The sequence below is a fragment of the Bemisia tabaci genome, chromosome 10, assembly GCF_918797505.1.
Source record: "Bemisia tabaci chromosome 10, PGI_BMITA_v3".
NCBI classification, from domain to species: domain Eukaryota; kingdom Metazoa; phylum Arthropoda; class Insecta; order Hemiptera; family Aleyrodidae; genus Bemisia; species Bemisia tabaci.
This window is the reverse complement of record NC_092802.1, coordinates 19,324,701-19,339,760: the sequence shown is the minus strand read 5'-3', so window position 1 is coordinate 19,339,760 and position 15,060 is coordinate 19,324,701. Positions and strand designations below refer to the sequence as shown.

Genomic DNA, 15,060 nt, shown 5'->3' with positions numbered 1-15,060 from the left:
TCTCTGCTATCACGGCAGAATAGGCCGTCGAATGCCCATAAAGGGAATGAGCCTGATCTAAGTCAAAAAGGCCTGAAAATAGGACGGATGCATGGGGAGACGCATTTAAGCCTCAATAACTCTTCCATACCTCATCTCATTGGTAATAAAGAGCGAAGCATTGAGAGTTCACGCCTCGCGCTATCGCGCCTTCAATTTTGCAGATACAACACGGACATCCATCAAGTACGAATAGTTGTATCTCTGCGCCGTCATCGACGCGCATCCAATCTCTTACTCATTTTCCACATATGCTGCTTCCGTTTGCCTTATTTCTTGTGGCACCTCAAGGGTTATGTGAGCACCACACGCCTTAGGCATGTAAGGGTTAAGTTTGATTCGAAAAATGCTTAAGGGAATATCCTACTAAAACTGATGAAGTGGTTAACTCGATTCTAACTGATTCGTCGGTAGAAATCTTCCTGACATCATTTGCGTATTCTACTGATACTAACGCAATTCTTCAAGCAATTCTCCGGCGTATATCAATTGGATTGCATTCAGCAAAAAGAAACCAGCGTGATTACAGTGATGTGAAAATGATATTTTTTCATAATTATCTAAGAAATCTCCCAGAATAGCAAATAGCTTTGGCTTCCCACCGGAAAATTGTTTATTTGAAAGGACAGTAATCGTGTGAATTTTAATACTGTACATATATCAAGTATTTTTGAAAGAAAATGAGAATTTGCACGATTTTGGAAACACTGTAATCGCGCTGGTTGCTTTTTGCTGAATGCGATCCAATCGCTTTTCGGTTTAATTAAGTTCAATCATTGATGCTACCATTTTAGTTTCATCAAAAATCGTCCCTGTGTCTTTTTGAACCTACATATTTCAAATGCAGCATTGGTTGCTGTGCGTTTAAAAAATGTTATTTACATAGCTTCTGCACCGAGGTGGCCATAAAGTGAACCGGATGCACCCATAAAAACTACATTGAATCATGCCGCAGTAAGTCTTACATTTACTGAGTCCATAAAGTTCTTCCTTGTTTCTGATTCAAAACTAGCTTCGATAGACTAAATCACACGATCTCACAAAGCAATATCGCTCGGGTAAACTATGTTTAAATCCAAACCGCATTTCAACGAGGGAAACAAATCTGGCGGTAACTTCCAGTGTTGCCAGATGAAAATCACGTGTTTTCTATCGCCACTCAGGGGAAAATTGAACGATTCCGCGGAAGGTTGGCCTCCCTTGCCACGCTTAGACAGAGGGAATCAAACCCCGAAATAGGTTTCCGTGCAACCACAAACCGAGAAATATGAAGGCGAACAGGCATTAATCGCACACTACCCAAGCGCATCATGATACACTGTTGTCATTTTTCGGATGAAATTAGTCATCTAACGTTTCCTCCTCCCACTCAGTATCTGGATGTATCTTAATCACGGTGTAACCACCAAAATGAGACACACTTTTGTACTCCAATTTGAAATGGCTGTAATTCTCCTCTATCTTAAAATCATTAATTTATGGTTCATATCAATTCAAGGTATTTAGTATACTTGAGATTGTTTCTAAACTTGAAGTGTAGACGCGGTTCCACAAATTTTTTTCGTAACTTCAGTGGCGATTCCAACAAGATGGCAAAACTGATAATATTCCATTTAAATCCATTCAATACATCGATATTGATGAAATATGCAGCCTTACCTAAAAACTTTCCGGTAAAAATACACTCTTAACTTTAATACTAATGCAAAAGAAAATTACTCAGCGGTTCAATTTTCTTTATAGTCGAATTCTTTGAAATGAAGATTATCTTAGAAGTCATTCTAGCAGAATATTCAATAGTGATATATTTTCATTTACTTACTTATCTTAAGGATTACATTTGTGGATCTCAATTTAAATTTAATGACGGATTGATGTGGTGATAATTTTAACTAAACATTTATCACCTTAATAGAATTATTTAATTGTTTTCATTTTAAAAGTCGATGTTTACCAACTTACATTGATTTATTCTGAAATTACTCTCCAGTATTTGCAGTTTTTAGAAACAATGGCACTTCACGATTGAGAGACTGGGCACTTCGCTAATTGTTTGCAGTTTTCTCAATATTTCAAAAAATGGACGCTATCGATCTTGGTAGGAGTGGACTTAATATAATTTTATTATTAAAACGTATAATTTTCAAGATTATAAATACATTTGTGGCTTTAAATTTAAAAAAAAAAAAGTTTTTAAATTTATAGTGTAATTAGAATGAATTTCTTTTACCAGGAACTTAATTAATTACAATGTGAAATGAATTACTTCTAAAATTGCATTTCACTGGCATTATTTAACTATTGTACTATTCCATGCACGGTAAAAAAATAAAATTGAGTGATGACGGCAACAGCACCAGATAGTCTCAAAAGGGGTCGTTTCAGGCAGAAACCGCGTTCTCCGCTGTGAAGGCTCATTGGAATTACGCTATTTCTTCTCGAAGGCTCGTCCCTCACCTCGGTTCCTCCAGCGACACCCCTTCTCTTCTGCAGAGATATCTGGTGTAGTGCGGTTTGCGTCGTGTCACTCGCTAGGCGTAGGAAGCAGGCGGAAACGCGATAACAAGAAAAGGCAGTTTCCGGGAACGGCACCGCCTCGATACTGCCGTGCTAAGGAAGAACGCCGTATGAGCATTCAGACGTTGCCATATTTCTTTCAATTAGAATCTAATTTACTGGGAAAATCGTCAAAATTTTGCTTCAATTCTTTAAGACAATTTTGTTTGCAATTTTATCTAAAATGTCTGAAAATTTCAACGGAAAATACGCATGTTTGTCCTCAAAAATAAAGGTTTTATCCGGGACAATTTGGCAACTCTAGAATGTTCATACGGCGTTCTTCCTTAGCACGGTAGAATACGATCCGCGCCTCAGGAGTGCTCATGACGCTCCGCTCGCTAAGATGCCGGTTAGGGCTTCCACTATTCTGCCATGATAGGGAAGAGAGCAGTAAGTGCAAACGTGAAGTGTTGAGAAAACGGGCACAGAAGCTTTTTACCGGAATTTTTTTTTTTTAAAAAAAAAAAACCCTCCGTTCTCTGACAAATTGCCACTAATCGTCCGAAACACTTCTAGAAATCATTTGGATTGCCTCTGTCACACTATCAAAACACCCTCATCAAAATGTCGTTAAAAGCGTACGGCCCGCATGCTTTTGAAGAGTTGCTGAGCTCTGATACCAATCACTCGAGGAACCATCCTGAACAGAAACGGGCATGCGCAGAGCGCTGACCTTGACGTTTTGACACGTTTTGATGGAACGCTTTGATAGTGTGACACAGGCAAATTATTAAAAATTGACTGATTTTGTTTCATTTAAATAAAAAGGTATTTTTCATTTTCATGATAGGTAATTGTTAGGCAAAATAGCCGTAAGTGATACCTTCTGCATGCTTTCGTGGTTGCGATTTGCACACACAACAAAGGCATTTTCAGGTTAGAAATTGACAGAAGAGGATGGCACTTTACCTGAAAGCACTGTGATCATTGGGTCGCTGGAGGAATTTTGTCACTTACTGCTGTCTTGCCTGAAACTACGTTATTTTTTGTGCTCTAACGGCGCTCTCATATGTCTCGTTTTCATGAAAATAGGATGAATTTTGCTGTTTTAGCTATTTCAGTAACTTAATCCAAAGAGATTTGACGAGTTTTGAAGGAGACTCGATTTCGAAAATTTGATCCCTACTGCTTTCTTCGCTATCACGTCAGTCCTGAACGTTTTCCTGCCAATCGAAACTAAAAACAAGTGAGAAAGATGGGGGTGTGCTCCATAGAAAACTGGATAAGGAATAATGTTAAAGTGGGCGCGTTTCCCTTTAAAGAAATGGAAAAGCGGAATTTTACATTTTGTCAAATGGAACTATGTGCACGGAGAAAAAAATCTTGTGCGTGGGACCCGAAGTTTAGGTCATATGGATCTCTGAAGTTTTCAGATTGAGCATCCGAACACTTAAGGTCCAGCTGCTGAGGTTCGAATCGCACATCTGAAACTTCAGTTCTTACATCTGAAGTACTTCGGTTTTCACATCCGAAAAACTTCGGTTCTCACATCTGAAGTACTTCAGATGTAGAAACTAAAGTTTCAGATGTGTGATCCAAACCTCGACAGCTGACCTAAAGTGTTCAGATGCTCAATCTGAAAACTTCAGAGATCCATATGACCTAAACTTCGGGTCACTCGTACGAATTTTTTTCTCCATGTGACAACTGAATGCGGCACTCATGAGCCATGGGCATGTGACAAGAGTCTTGTGGACAGGGCTCATGAGCTGTATACTAAAAAAATTGTTCCACGAAAAATATTTGCATCACGTTTGTCGTGATCCGCACACAGCAGAACCGGACGTTTTTTACATGCCTCTACAAACGAGACGTAAAACCGCAATATTCTCCCGCAGCCGACAACGACGGTTGCGCCGGCTCGCAACCCGTGAAATCCACACTGGAATCTGATGCCTTCGCGGTCGCATTTCCGTTTCCGCTTTTCTTATCCTGGCCGACGTTGCCACTTCGCGGGCGCTCCGCAAAACACATCATAAAGCATGCGGATTACGACGCGAAATCTGGCGGCTGCGCACCCCCGCTCCCCGGTTTCCCACGGGAGAGGGCAGGAAAACGGCGTTGTTTGACGAAACCACCGTGCATCCGTCGGTTCCCCATAATCGGGGTTCGCGCTGTTCTGACTCCTTGCATCCGCGCCCTCCTCGAATAATTCATTTTTCTAAATGCGCTTCCTATTTGCGATCATGAAAATATTGCCGCGGTCCGATGTCGACGTTGCACATTTTCACTGAACACTGGAAAAAAAACACATTGGATCTGGAGTCTAGACTCTTAAAAACATCGATAAGAAAAAAGACTCTTGATTCAATCAGAATCTAGCTTAAATCAGGAATCAAGCCTCTTAATTTCAGCGGATTTCGTTTTGATTCAAGCAAAAATCCGATCGAATCAAGAGTATTTTTTCTTGTCAATGTTTTCAAGAGTCTGGACTCCAGATCCAATGTGCTTTTTTTTCTAGTGAAGTACCGATATAGGGAGAGTGCGGACGTGTCGAAATATGGAGCTCTTAGGGCCCAGAAGGGCAGCCAACCCTTTTTACCGTAATTCTTCGGATTGCGATTTCAAACCAATATGACCAAAAATGTTCAAAAATGAGAGTTCTCCAGCAAAAATGAGTAACTTTATGATAGATTGATTCATAATCTGAATTCTATGGCATTTCTTATAAGTATTTGCGAGGCTTGAAGGTCAGGTTAGAGTATTCATATAGGGAGAGTACAGAGTTTTCGAAAGATGGAGCTTTTAGGGCCCAAAAGGGCCCTAAAAGCTCCTGCAATCCTCTAACACAAAAAATGTTACTGGCACCCTCAAGACTCCAATATCAAACCAAGATGACCAGAAATGAACACAAATGAGTGTTTTCCCGGAAAATGACCTAAACCCCTTGTTCCTTTATGTAAAAACTAAGTCAAATGCTTGTTTCACAAACGACGGGTCATAGCAATTGTGATGATGAATCGCATTGGATAATTTGAATTCAAAGTTTGGCTGCTTCTTTGGCATTGATATAGAATAAAAAGACTAACGTCAACAGAAGCGCTATCCACCGCCATTTTTATGTGGAAGAGGAATTTTTGGCTCTCTGGAGGACTTACGGCTGTTTTGCCTGAAACTATGTCATTTTTTGGGCAGTTGCAGTTTTCTAATAAGTCTCGTATTCATACAGCTAAGATGAATTTTGCTGTTTTAGCTATTTCAAGGATTTCATCTGAAAGAGATCGGCCGAATTTTGAAGGAAACTCGATTTCGAAAATTTGACACTTCCTGCTCTCTTTGCTATCACGGCAGTATTGTATATACCAGATTCAATATTCAGAGGAGGATCTGTAGATGGTGGTATCGGATTTAGTAATATCCTTTTGCAGAAAACTCTCGCCGAGATTCGTGTTAGTAAAGCATGAACCCTAGCCCCTGTCCCTTCATACTATGAGTTAACACAACCCCCTCCCCCTCATTGAGTCACAAACGGGAATAAAGATTACTTAAATTGACAGTTTTTCGTGATCTTCGATCGGCTTATTCTCAAATTCCTCTCTCCATTCCTTCTCTCATTCCGTTTGTTTCTTGCCGAACCGGTAATTCCCTGGTCCATTCCAGATTATAATCTTTTCAACTGGTGAAATTTTAATCTGCGTCCTCGTTTGTGACACTGTGGAGGTCTGAAATACGGTAACCAATCAGAAATGGATTCTCATTGTCTTAACTCTCAGTACAAAGGGACTCTAATGAAACCGCGATTCCTGTAGCAGGCGCGGGTACGTGACAAAATGAGGAGAGAGAGGACTCACCCTGAAATATATCGTAGACGGAGAAGCGCAAATTGACTCTGTGTTGAAATCCTAAATATACTAAGGCACGTGCAGCGTGGTGCTTGACGTATCGGGCGTACTTGGTGCTGTGGTTGGTGTAGTACCACTCGTCCGAGGGCAGGAGCAGCTGGCTCAGCACGTCCGGGAGCCCCTGCTCCGTCAGCTGCCAGTGGTGCCCCGGCTCCATCGCCAGAGTCGAGGCGATCTGCAGCACCAGCACCAGGAGTTGCTGTCCAAATCAACAAGCGCATCAGCACTCTTGTGTTCAAGATCAAATCATTGACAATAAGCACATTTTATTTCTTGATCGGACCAACGATCTAGAAACTATAGATAGGGGGATCCTACACGGAGAAAAAAACTTCGTGCATGGGGCCCGAAGTTGAGGTCATATGGATCTCTGAAGTTTTCTGATCACGCATCCGAAGACTTGAGGTCCAGCTGCCGAAGTTCGGGTCAAACATCGAGGCACTGCGGTATGTACCGGAATACTTCAGATGTGTGACCCGAACCCTTCGGTATATACAGAAGTACTTCAGATGTCTGAACCGGACTTCGGCAGCTGGACCTCAAGTTTTTAGGTACGTGATGCAAAAAATTCAGAGATCCATATGACCTCAACTTTCACGAGACACTCCATAGTTCAGTTAGACCATCATTTTCCTCTTTAGTCTATAACAACTACTCATTAACCAGTTTCTACAGACAGAATCGCTCCATTTTCCTTGTATTTCCTTTGTATATAGCTTTGTCCATCAATTTCAATGATCAGCTTGCAGATTGAGTTCAGATAATACCTAATAAATTAATTTAGATCATTCATGAAATAATCCCTTATAATTGTACGTTTTCCTTAGCCAAAATGCAAACAACTCTGATAGGTGACATAAAACATAGATTAACATCCGACGAGAATTCTATGATTTTTCGGCAGGGAAAATGAGTGGTATCTGATGATTTATTTGTTAGGAGCGACGTATTTTGGACGGCACTTTCTAAAAAGTTCAAATACTTGGATGTAATCCCGGCAAAAATGAAAGATAAAACATTTTTTTCTACCCTAATGTCAATGCTGTACGTATTGACCGAATAATTGTTACCTATGAAGTAACATTATATGGACCGCGTTTTACAGAAAGGAACCAAGCCACATCAGTTATTGCCAAATTTAACTGGGCTATTCAGTTTTTTTACTTGAGAAAGTTTGTGCGGATCCCTTTGAAAATTTTAAGGAATTTGCTTCTCGCTGCGGAGGAAATTCACTGAAATTTGCACAAAAATCCGCACAACCGTTTTCATGCATTAAATTAAATTGCCGAATTAAATTTGGCAATAGCTGATGTGGCTTGGTTCCTTTCTGTTAAACGCGGTCCATATAGCTGCGACTTGAAAAGTAGGTGGGACCTGAAATATACCATGAGTTTAGGTAAGAGAAACGATTCCTTTTTCATTTGGGTGTATCCTTTGAGCTTAAAATCAATCAAATTTTGTCATTTCCTAATCACATGATTTCGTTGATTTTTAATAAACCCAGTCCAAAAAGCATACAGTTAAATTGACTCAAAATTTTCTTACAGGGTCGTTGGTTGAGTCCAAGGCAGAGGCAAGAATTTTGAGCTGAGGTTCTTGAACCAAGGTCGTTTGTACGGTAAGGCTTCCGACCATAAAGAGCAGTGCTCGGGCGGACAACAGTTGCAAACAATGGTAATTACAGTGTCGCCATCTGAAAGAATGAAACAGAACCACATTAGGAATAAAACTAAACCTCCTGCTAAAAATAACCGTTGAGGATATTACAATTTCAATATTTAATTGTGAAAGTCCTCTCGGGTAAAATCATTGAAAAATTCTATGGCTTACATTCACTCGCGTTCTTCCACTGTATAACTAGACACTTCTGAAAAAGGTCAGATAATGGCTACGACCAGTGGCGATTTATGAAAGTTGGCAGCATTGTTTTTCCTCCATTTAAATATTTGTAAAGCAATCGATTTTTGGTGGGGCAGCTTGCCTCAGCTGAAATCGATATTTTCGATAAATCGTTTTTGATACATCAAATAGGTGAGATTGTATCGATATCGATTAGTTCAACATGTAAACATAGCGTCAAAAGCCAATCGAGTAATCTGAGAAAACGGGGATTTTCTGATAGATTTCTGATTCTTATGAGTACTGAATGGCATCGCAAGGTGAAATAGTTAGCAATTTTCTCATTTTCAGCTTTTCCGACTGAAATCCTGAGAGTTTTGTTTGAGGTTATGTTCCATTGTTTTGAACCAAACGATACATCGAACCACTATCGAAAACGATCTATGGATTTAAATTGAAGAAAAACAGCGTTGACACCTTGCAAAATTGCCACTGAACACGATTCGTTTGCATAAAGCTATCCAACTTTTAAAGAGACTTAAAAATACGAAATATGTTAAAATATTCAACTTGCATTTTACGTCACGTGTTTTTTTTTTTTTTTTTTTTTTTTTTTAGATTCATTTCTTTTAAAATTATTTTTCATGTAGATTTTTTTTTCAACTGTACCCAGCAAACCTCGGCCGCATATTAGAGCGCTGAAACATTGATTTTTGAGGTTTCTCCCGTGATCAATCATAATTGTATGCATCGGAGAGCAGCGTCCGGGGCTGCACGTTTGATGGATCGGATGATCGAGGATTGCAGATTAGATGCGACCAGGGGGGGGGGGGGGAGTGGTGGGGGGGGGGGTGAGTGGTGAGGGGGAGGGAGGAGGCTCACTCACCTTTGGCTGGGCGTGCACTGCTGTTTGCTGCCGATCACTCGCTTGTAGAGCGTCAGCGAATTATGAAGAATGTTCAGCACCGACAGAGCGTGCTCGTTTGACAGAACGTCTGAAACAGGAGAGGAAATAAAAAGCATGATTAAAAAAAGCGCGGTGAAATTTCACGCACGTTTCAGGAGCACGAGGCTCCGTACTGCCGTGTTAATGCAGAACGCCGTAAGACCATTCGAGAGTTGACAAATTTCCTCCGATGAAATGTTTATTTTTAAGGAAAGCTATGGATATTTTCTCTTGACATTTTCAGGAACTTTAGGTGAAATTGCGAACAAAATTATCTGAAAATTTCAGGAAATATGTTTTCTAATTTTCCCGAAAATTCGTGAATTACCGAAGGCAATTTGGCAGCACTTGAAGGTTCATACGGCGTTTTTCTTTAGCACGGCAGCAAAGTCTGGAGATGTTGAAGGCAAGCACGGAGTGCGAAACACGAACGGAGCCTTCAAGTGCCTTCATTTCCGGGAGGATACTTCACCCGCATCCGTGAAGTTAGAATAGTTGCATGATCTGAATAACCCGATCATGACTGATATGTTGATTAATCAGGTAAGCTGCGGGACGAATTTATGTTGAGATACGAGGGGACGCCGTTTTAGTAGCTCCCACACGATGCTGACTTTTCATCGATAAAATACGAATTTTCAGAACAAATTGCGGATTTTTTATTTTACCAATTTTGTAGGAACTTTTATTCACAATACAGTGGAGCATCTAAAAATCTCGAAGAAAATACTCATACGTTTCTTCAAAAGTAATGAATACAATAGTTTTGTAATGTTCGATTATTTGGGGAATTTTGCAGCATTCGAATGTTCATACGTAAATAGTGTTTCTAGAACTGTCTCTCTTCGAACGTTTCCTCTCCTGAAATAGTCCCCCCGTTTGGTTTACATTGATATTAAAGAAATCTTTGGAAGATATTTCATACAAAATCACATTTTCGTTAAATGAATCGTGTTATACGTGAAATTTTGGTTGAATAACACGTATGAGATTGTTTAAAGTCGTAGCTTGTCTTCATTTAGTTCATTCTAAGCGTAGATAATATGGATTGCATTCAGGGCCGGATTTACATACTTGCGACTTGCCGCCCATTGGCCGCCTGCATTTTGCCGCCCCTTCTCATTCGTTTTGAAGCATCGATACAAACCATCAAGTGAACGTGCTGGAGGAGGAGGGGTGCATAAGACGCGTATACTCGTATGGGCACAGTTTTTGTGAAAGCCCAGTCATCACTAGCAGAAGCTCACAGAACTTTGCGCGAAAATTAAGTTCCGCAAAAATATCTCTGTGTTTCATTTTTAAGAAAATAACGAAAAAATCATGAAAGAATAAACATGAATGTGGTTTAATGATTTTAATTTCCGCCACCGCGCCAACCACACTGTGTTTGGCGCAATGCGTGAAGTATTCCTCCAGTCTTGTAGGCGCTATGCATTTCACGCCCACCACTGCTGACCGCACTGTTTTTGACGCAATGCGTGAAGTATCCATGCAATCTTGTAGGCACTATGAGTTTCACGCGAACCGCTGCCGACCGCACTACCTTTGACGCAATGCGTGAAGTATTCATGGAGTCTTGTAGGCGCTAATATGTGTTACATGCCGACCGCCTTGCCGAGGGCTTCTCCTTTCCATCTCAAGTTCTCGTCATCATTGCTCTCTACGCCGCGCCGCTCCAGGCCAAATTGCGTGTTTGGTTTCTCGCTCAACTTGACTGAAAAAGGTGATGTCTCTTGTATCACCGAAAGACGAACAAATTAGAAATTACTATACTTTAACCCTCAGGAAACGAGAGATTTTTTCGTCTTTTCTCGTCTGTATTTTTTTCTTCTTTTTTTTCTTTTTTTTTTTGAATAGGATATTTTTCTTGGTACCTACTTTTGAAAAAATCACATTATTTGCCGCCCATTCTCAAATTCCTTTCTCCGTTCCTTCTCTCATTCCGTTTGATCCTTGCCGGACCCGTAATTCCTCGGTCTATTACAGATTATAATCTATGCAATTGGTCAAAATGTAATCTTTATTCCCGTTTGTGACACTGTGAAGGCCTAAAATACGGGAACCAATCAGAAATGGATTCACATTGTCTTGACTCTCGGTATAAAGGGACTCTCCTTGGGGGTGTCTATAGTGTTACCAGAATTGAGTTGTCTTAACTCTGGGTGTAAAGGGGCGTTACTGCCGTGCTAAGGAAAAACGCCGTATGAACCTTCAGGCGTTCCCAAAGAGCCATGCACAAAAAGGGCCAAAAACGGCCCATTTTTGGGCCCTCGAAATTGGGGTCGAAGTGAGGTTTTTTTTCATCCTTAGGGTGACCCTTTACACATACTAAAATTTCAGATTGAGTATACGCACCGTTTTCGAGTTATGGGGGGGCAAAGTCCCCGATTTTCACCCATTTTTGCAGGTGTTTTAATGTCGAACTCCGGCTGTTACGAGGTACCAGATCTAGATATTGAAGCGCGGTTTGCGGTGATTTGTTCTGCTATTCCTATAGTATTTTTCCACATCTTTCACAAAGCCCCAAATGGTTTTTCGGGGGACGGGGAGGGGGGCTTTATTCATACTATCATGACAGTTAGCGCATCTTACTGACTTTGCTTTGTTCTCTTCTCTCCACGCCGCGGTCACGATGGTATTTTCTGTTGGGGATTTTTCTTCTTCTTCACATTTTAACATTTTTCATGTCCTCCCCCTCTTTTCCCTTTTTTACTCCCTCCCCCGCAATCCAAACACTTCCTCTCAAGTGCTTCTTCCTGTAAGGCAGATATGACGGGGTCATAAATGGGGGATTCTTTTCCTTTCATTACGATTGATAAACTTTGACCCAACTTACTTCTCCCTTACAGGGCCCTCCTTACCCCTGTATTATCCCCTCCCTCCCTGCCCGTTCCACGCCGCGCTCCGCTCCGAAGTATATTGCTCCCTCCGCAGCAGAAATGACGATGTTTCTGACAAATAATGTTTTACTTATGTCTAGGTACTGAAATACTGAATACATGGGAGCCACCCTCCTACTCTTCTCCATTATTCCCCCTCCTCTTCCTCTTCCCCTTCCCCTCTTGTTTGTCCCTCTTTTGCCTTGTTCTCTTTACTTTTCACTTTTCTTCTACTTTTTACTACTTTTTTGTGGGAGTAATATGGTCATGCGAAGAGAAAGTGGAAGAGAATGCACCTAGGAAAGAATAAATCAAACATAGAAGTGGAAAGAGAAACGTGAAAAATATGAATAAGAAACAATTCTTCACAGGAAAAATCGTCATTTCTGCTGCGGAGGGAGCAAAATACTTCAAGTAAAGTGGAGCGGGCAGGGGGGGATAATACAGGGGTAAGGAGGGCCCTGTAAGGGAGAATTAAGTTGGGTCAAAGTTTATCAATCGTAATGAAAGGAAAAGAATCCCCCATTTATGACCCCGTCATATCTGCCTTACAGGAAGAGGCACTTGAGAGGAAGTGTTTGGATTGCGGGGGAGGGAGTAAAAAAGGGAAAAGAGGGGGAGGACATGAAAAATGGTAAAATGTGAAGAAGAAGAAAAATCCCCAACAGAAAATACCATCGTGACCGCGGCGTGGAGAGAAGAGAACAAAGCAAAGTCAGTAAGATGCGCTAACTGTCATGATAGTATGAATAAAGCCCCCCTCCCCGTCCCCCGAAAAACCATTTGGGGCTTTGTGAAAGATGTGGAAAAATACTATAGGAATAGCAGAACAAATCACCGCAAACCGCGCTTCAATATCTAGATCTGGTACCTCGTAACAGCCGGAGTTCGACATTAAAACACCTGCAAAAATGGGTGAAAATCGGGGACTTTGCCCCCCCATAACTCGAAAACGGTGCGTATACTCAATCTGAAATTTTAGTATGTGTAAAGGGTCACCCTAAGGATGAAAAAAAACCTCACTTCGACCCCAATTTCGAGGGCCCAAAAATGGGCCACTTTGTGCATGGCTCTTTCCTTTGATAAAAGGCAAATTTCCTGGTAAACTTATGAATATTTTCCTCCCAATTTTTTAGATAATTTTGTTCGCAATTTTACCTAAATGTCCTAAAAAACTAGAAGAAAAAATGCATTACTTTCCTAAAAAATGAACGTTTTATGGAAGGAAATTTGGCAACCCTCGAATGTTCGTACGGCGTTCTTCCTTAGCACGGCAGTCTAGCTGAATGCAATGCATAAAAGAGATGGTATGTGTAAGACTGGCAACGCTGAGTGTAAGCTGTCGTATAGGACGCTTCCTCGGCGTCGCGGCGCGGGCCTTCAATTTTTTATGGGCGCCGGTGTCGGAGCCCGGTATTACAATGAAAGCGAGAGGCGCTCATGAGCCGGAAACAAGTGCTCATATCCGCGACGACGCCGACATTTTCCGCCTGATGAGTTTTCGGCTCATCGCCGCCCCGAGTCCCGAGGAGGATTTCCCCGCCACCGCGCTCTCGAAATAGGTCGCCTTGCGCCCTGAAAAATTGATCAGGTCCCGCAAACACAAAATTCGGTTCTCCTTTCGGATTTGGTGGTCTGGTTGCTTCAAAAAAGTACTTCGAGTTAAGACGATGATATCGGAGACAGTTAAAACATCATGTGCTCTACCCTGAAAACTTGATCAGTTCCCGGAAACACAAAATTCGGTTCTCCTTTCGGATTTGGTGGTCTGGTTGCTTCAAAAAAGTACTTTGAGTTAAGACGATGATATCGGAGACAGTTAAAACATCATGTGCTCTACCCTGAAAACTTGATCAGTTCCCGGAAACACAAAATTCGGTTCTCCTTTCGGATTTGGTGGTCTGGTTGCTTCAAAAAAGTACTTTGAGTTAAGACGATGATATCGGAGACAGTTAAAACATCATGTGCTCTACCCTGAAAACTTGATCAGTTCCCGGAAACACAAAATTCGGTTCTCCTTTCGGATTTTTTGGTGTGGTTCCTTCAAAAAAGTACCGAGTTAAGACGCTAATATCGGCGACAATGGAGATGTTGCATGTGTGAGAGATTTGCGATTTGACTGATGATTCTTATGTAAAATTTCGCGAGAAACACAATGGTTCCACTGGTTTTCTCTGAAATCAACTCCCAAGCTAAAAAAAAGCTCTCAAGTTGAGGCCAAAATGGAGGGGATATCCCACGCTACCCTGAGAGTTCACCTCTACATCAAAACAAACTCTCCATGCAAATACAGGGAGCAAATACATTAGCAGTGATGCCGTGTTTTCAGTTTTGGGGTCCCCAAAATCTCAAATAAAGTGGCAGCCCTGTCAATGTATTTGCTCCCTGTATTTGCATGGAGAGTTTGTGTAAAATGGAGGGGATATCCCACGCTACCCTGAGAGTTCACCTCTACATCAAAACAAACTCTCCATGCAAATACAGGGAGCAAATACATTAGCAGTGATGCCGTGTTTTCAGTTTTGGGGTCCCCAAAATCTCAAATAAAGTGGCAGCCCTGTCAATGTATTTGCTCCCTATCTTTGCATGGAGAGAGTTTGTTTTGATGTAGAGGTGGACTCTCAGGATAGCGTGGGATATCCCCTCCATTTTAGCCTCAACTTGAGAGCTGTTTTTGAGCTTGGGAGTTGATTTCTGAGAAAACCAGTGGCCACATCGTGTTTCTCGCGAACTTTTACATAAGAATCAAAAGTCAAATCGCAAATTCCTCACACATGCAACTTCTCCATTCATTTTAATGAGACGATCGAAGGGGGCGAGGCAAAAGTTAAGTATGGAAGTCAACATTTTTTGTTGTTTTTCCGCCTGTTGATGATTGGTGAGCCACTTGTTGAACAATAAATCAATTGCACCTAATAATGCTCTCCTCTCCAAGTAGGTCGTCACGTGCCATAAA

General features: G+C 41.3%; 1 protein-coding gene across 2 annotated transcripts in view; it reads right to left on the bottom strand.

Moving 5' to 3' along the window:
- Positions 1 to 15,060, bottom strand: part of LOC109033369 (uncharacterized) — a 358,654-nt gene that overhangs the window by 144,091 nt on the left and 199,503 nt on the right. For both annotated transcript variants that reach the window (XM_072305106.1, XM_072305107.1), the window contains exons 18-20: positions 9,166 to 9,274; positions 7,986 to 8,133; positions 6,390 to 6,639 (exon numbers count right to left, since the gene is read on the bottom strand). In XM_072305106.1, coding sequence (XP_072161207.1) covers positions 6,390 to 6,639; positions 7,986 to 8,133; positions 9,166 to 9,274 — 507 coding nt within the window. The remainder of the gene's footprint in view (positions 1 to 6,389; positions 6,640 to 7,985; positions 8,134 to 9,165; positions 9,275 to 15,060) is intronic.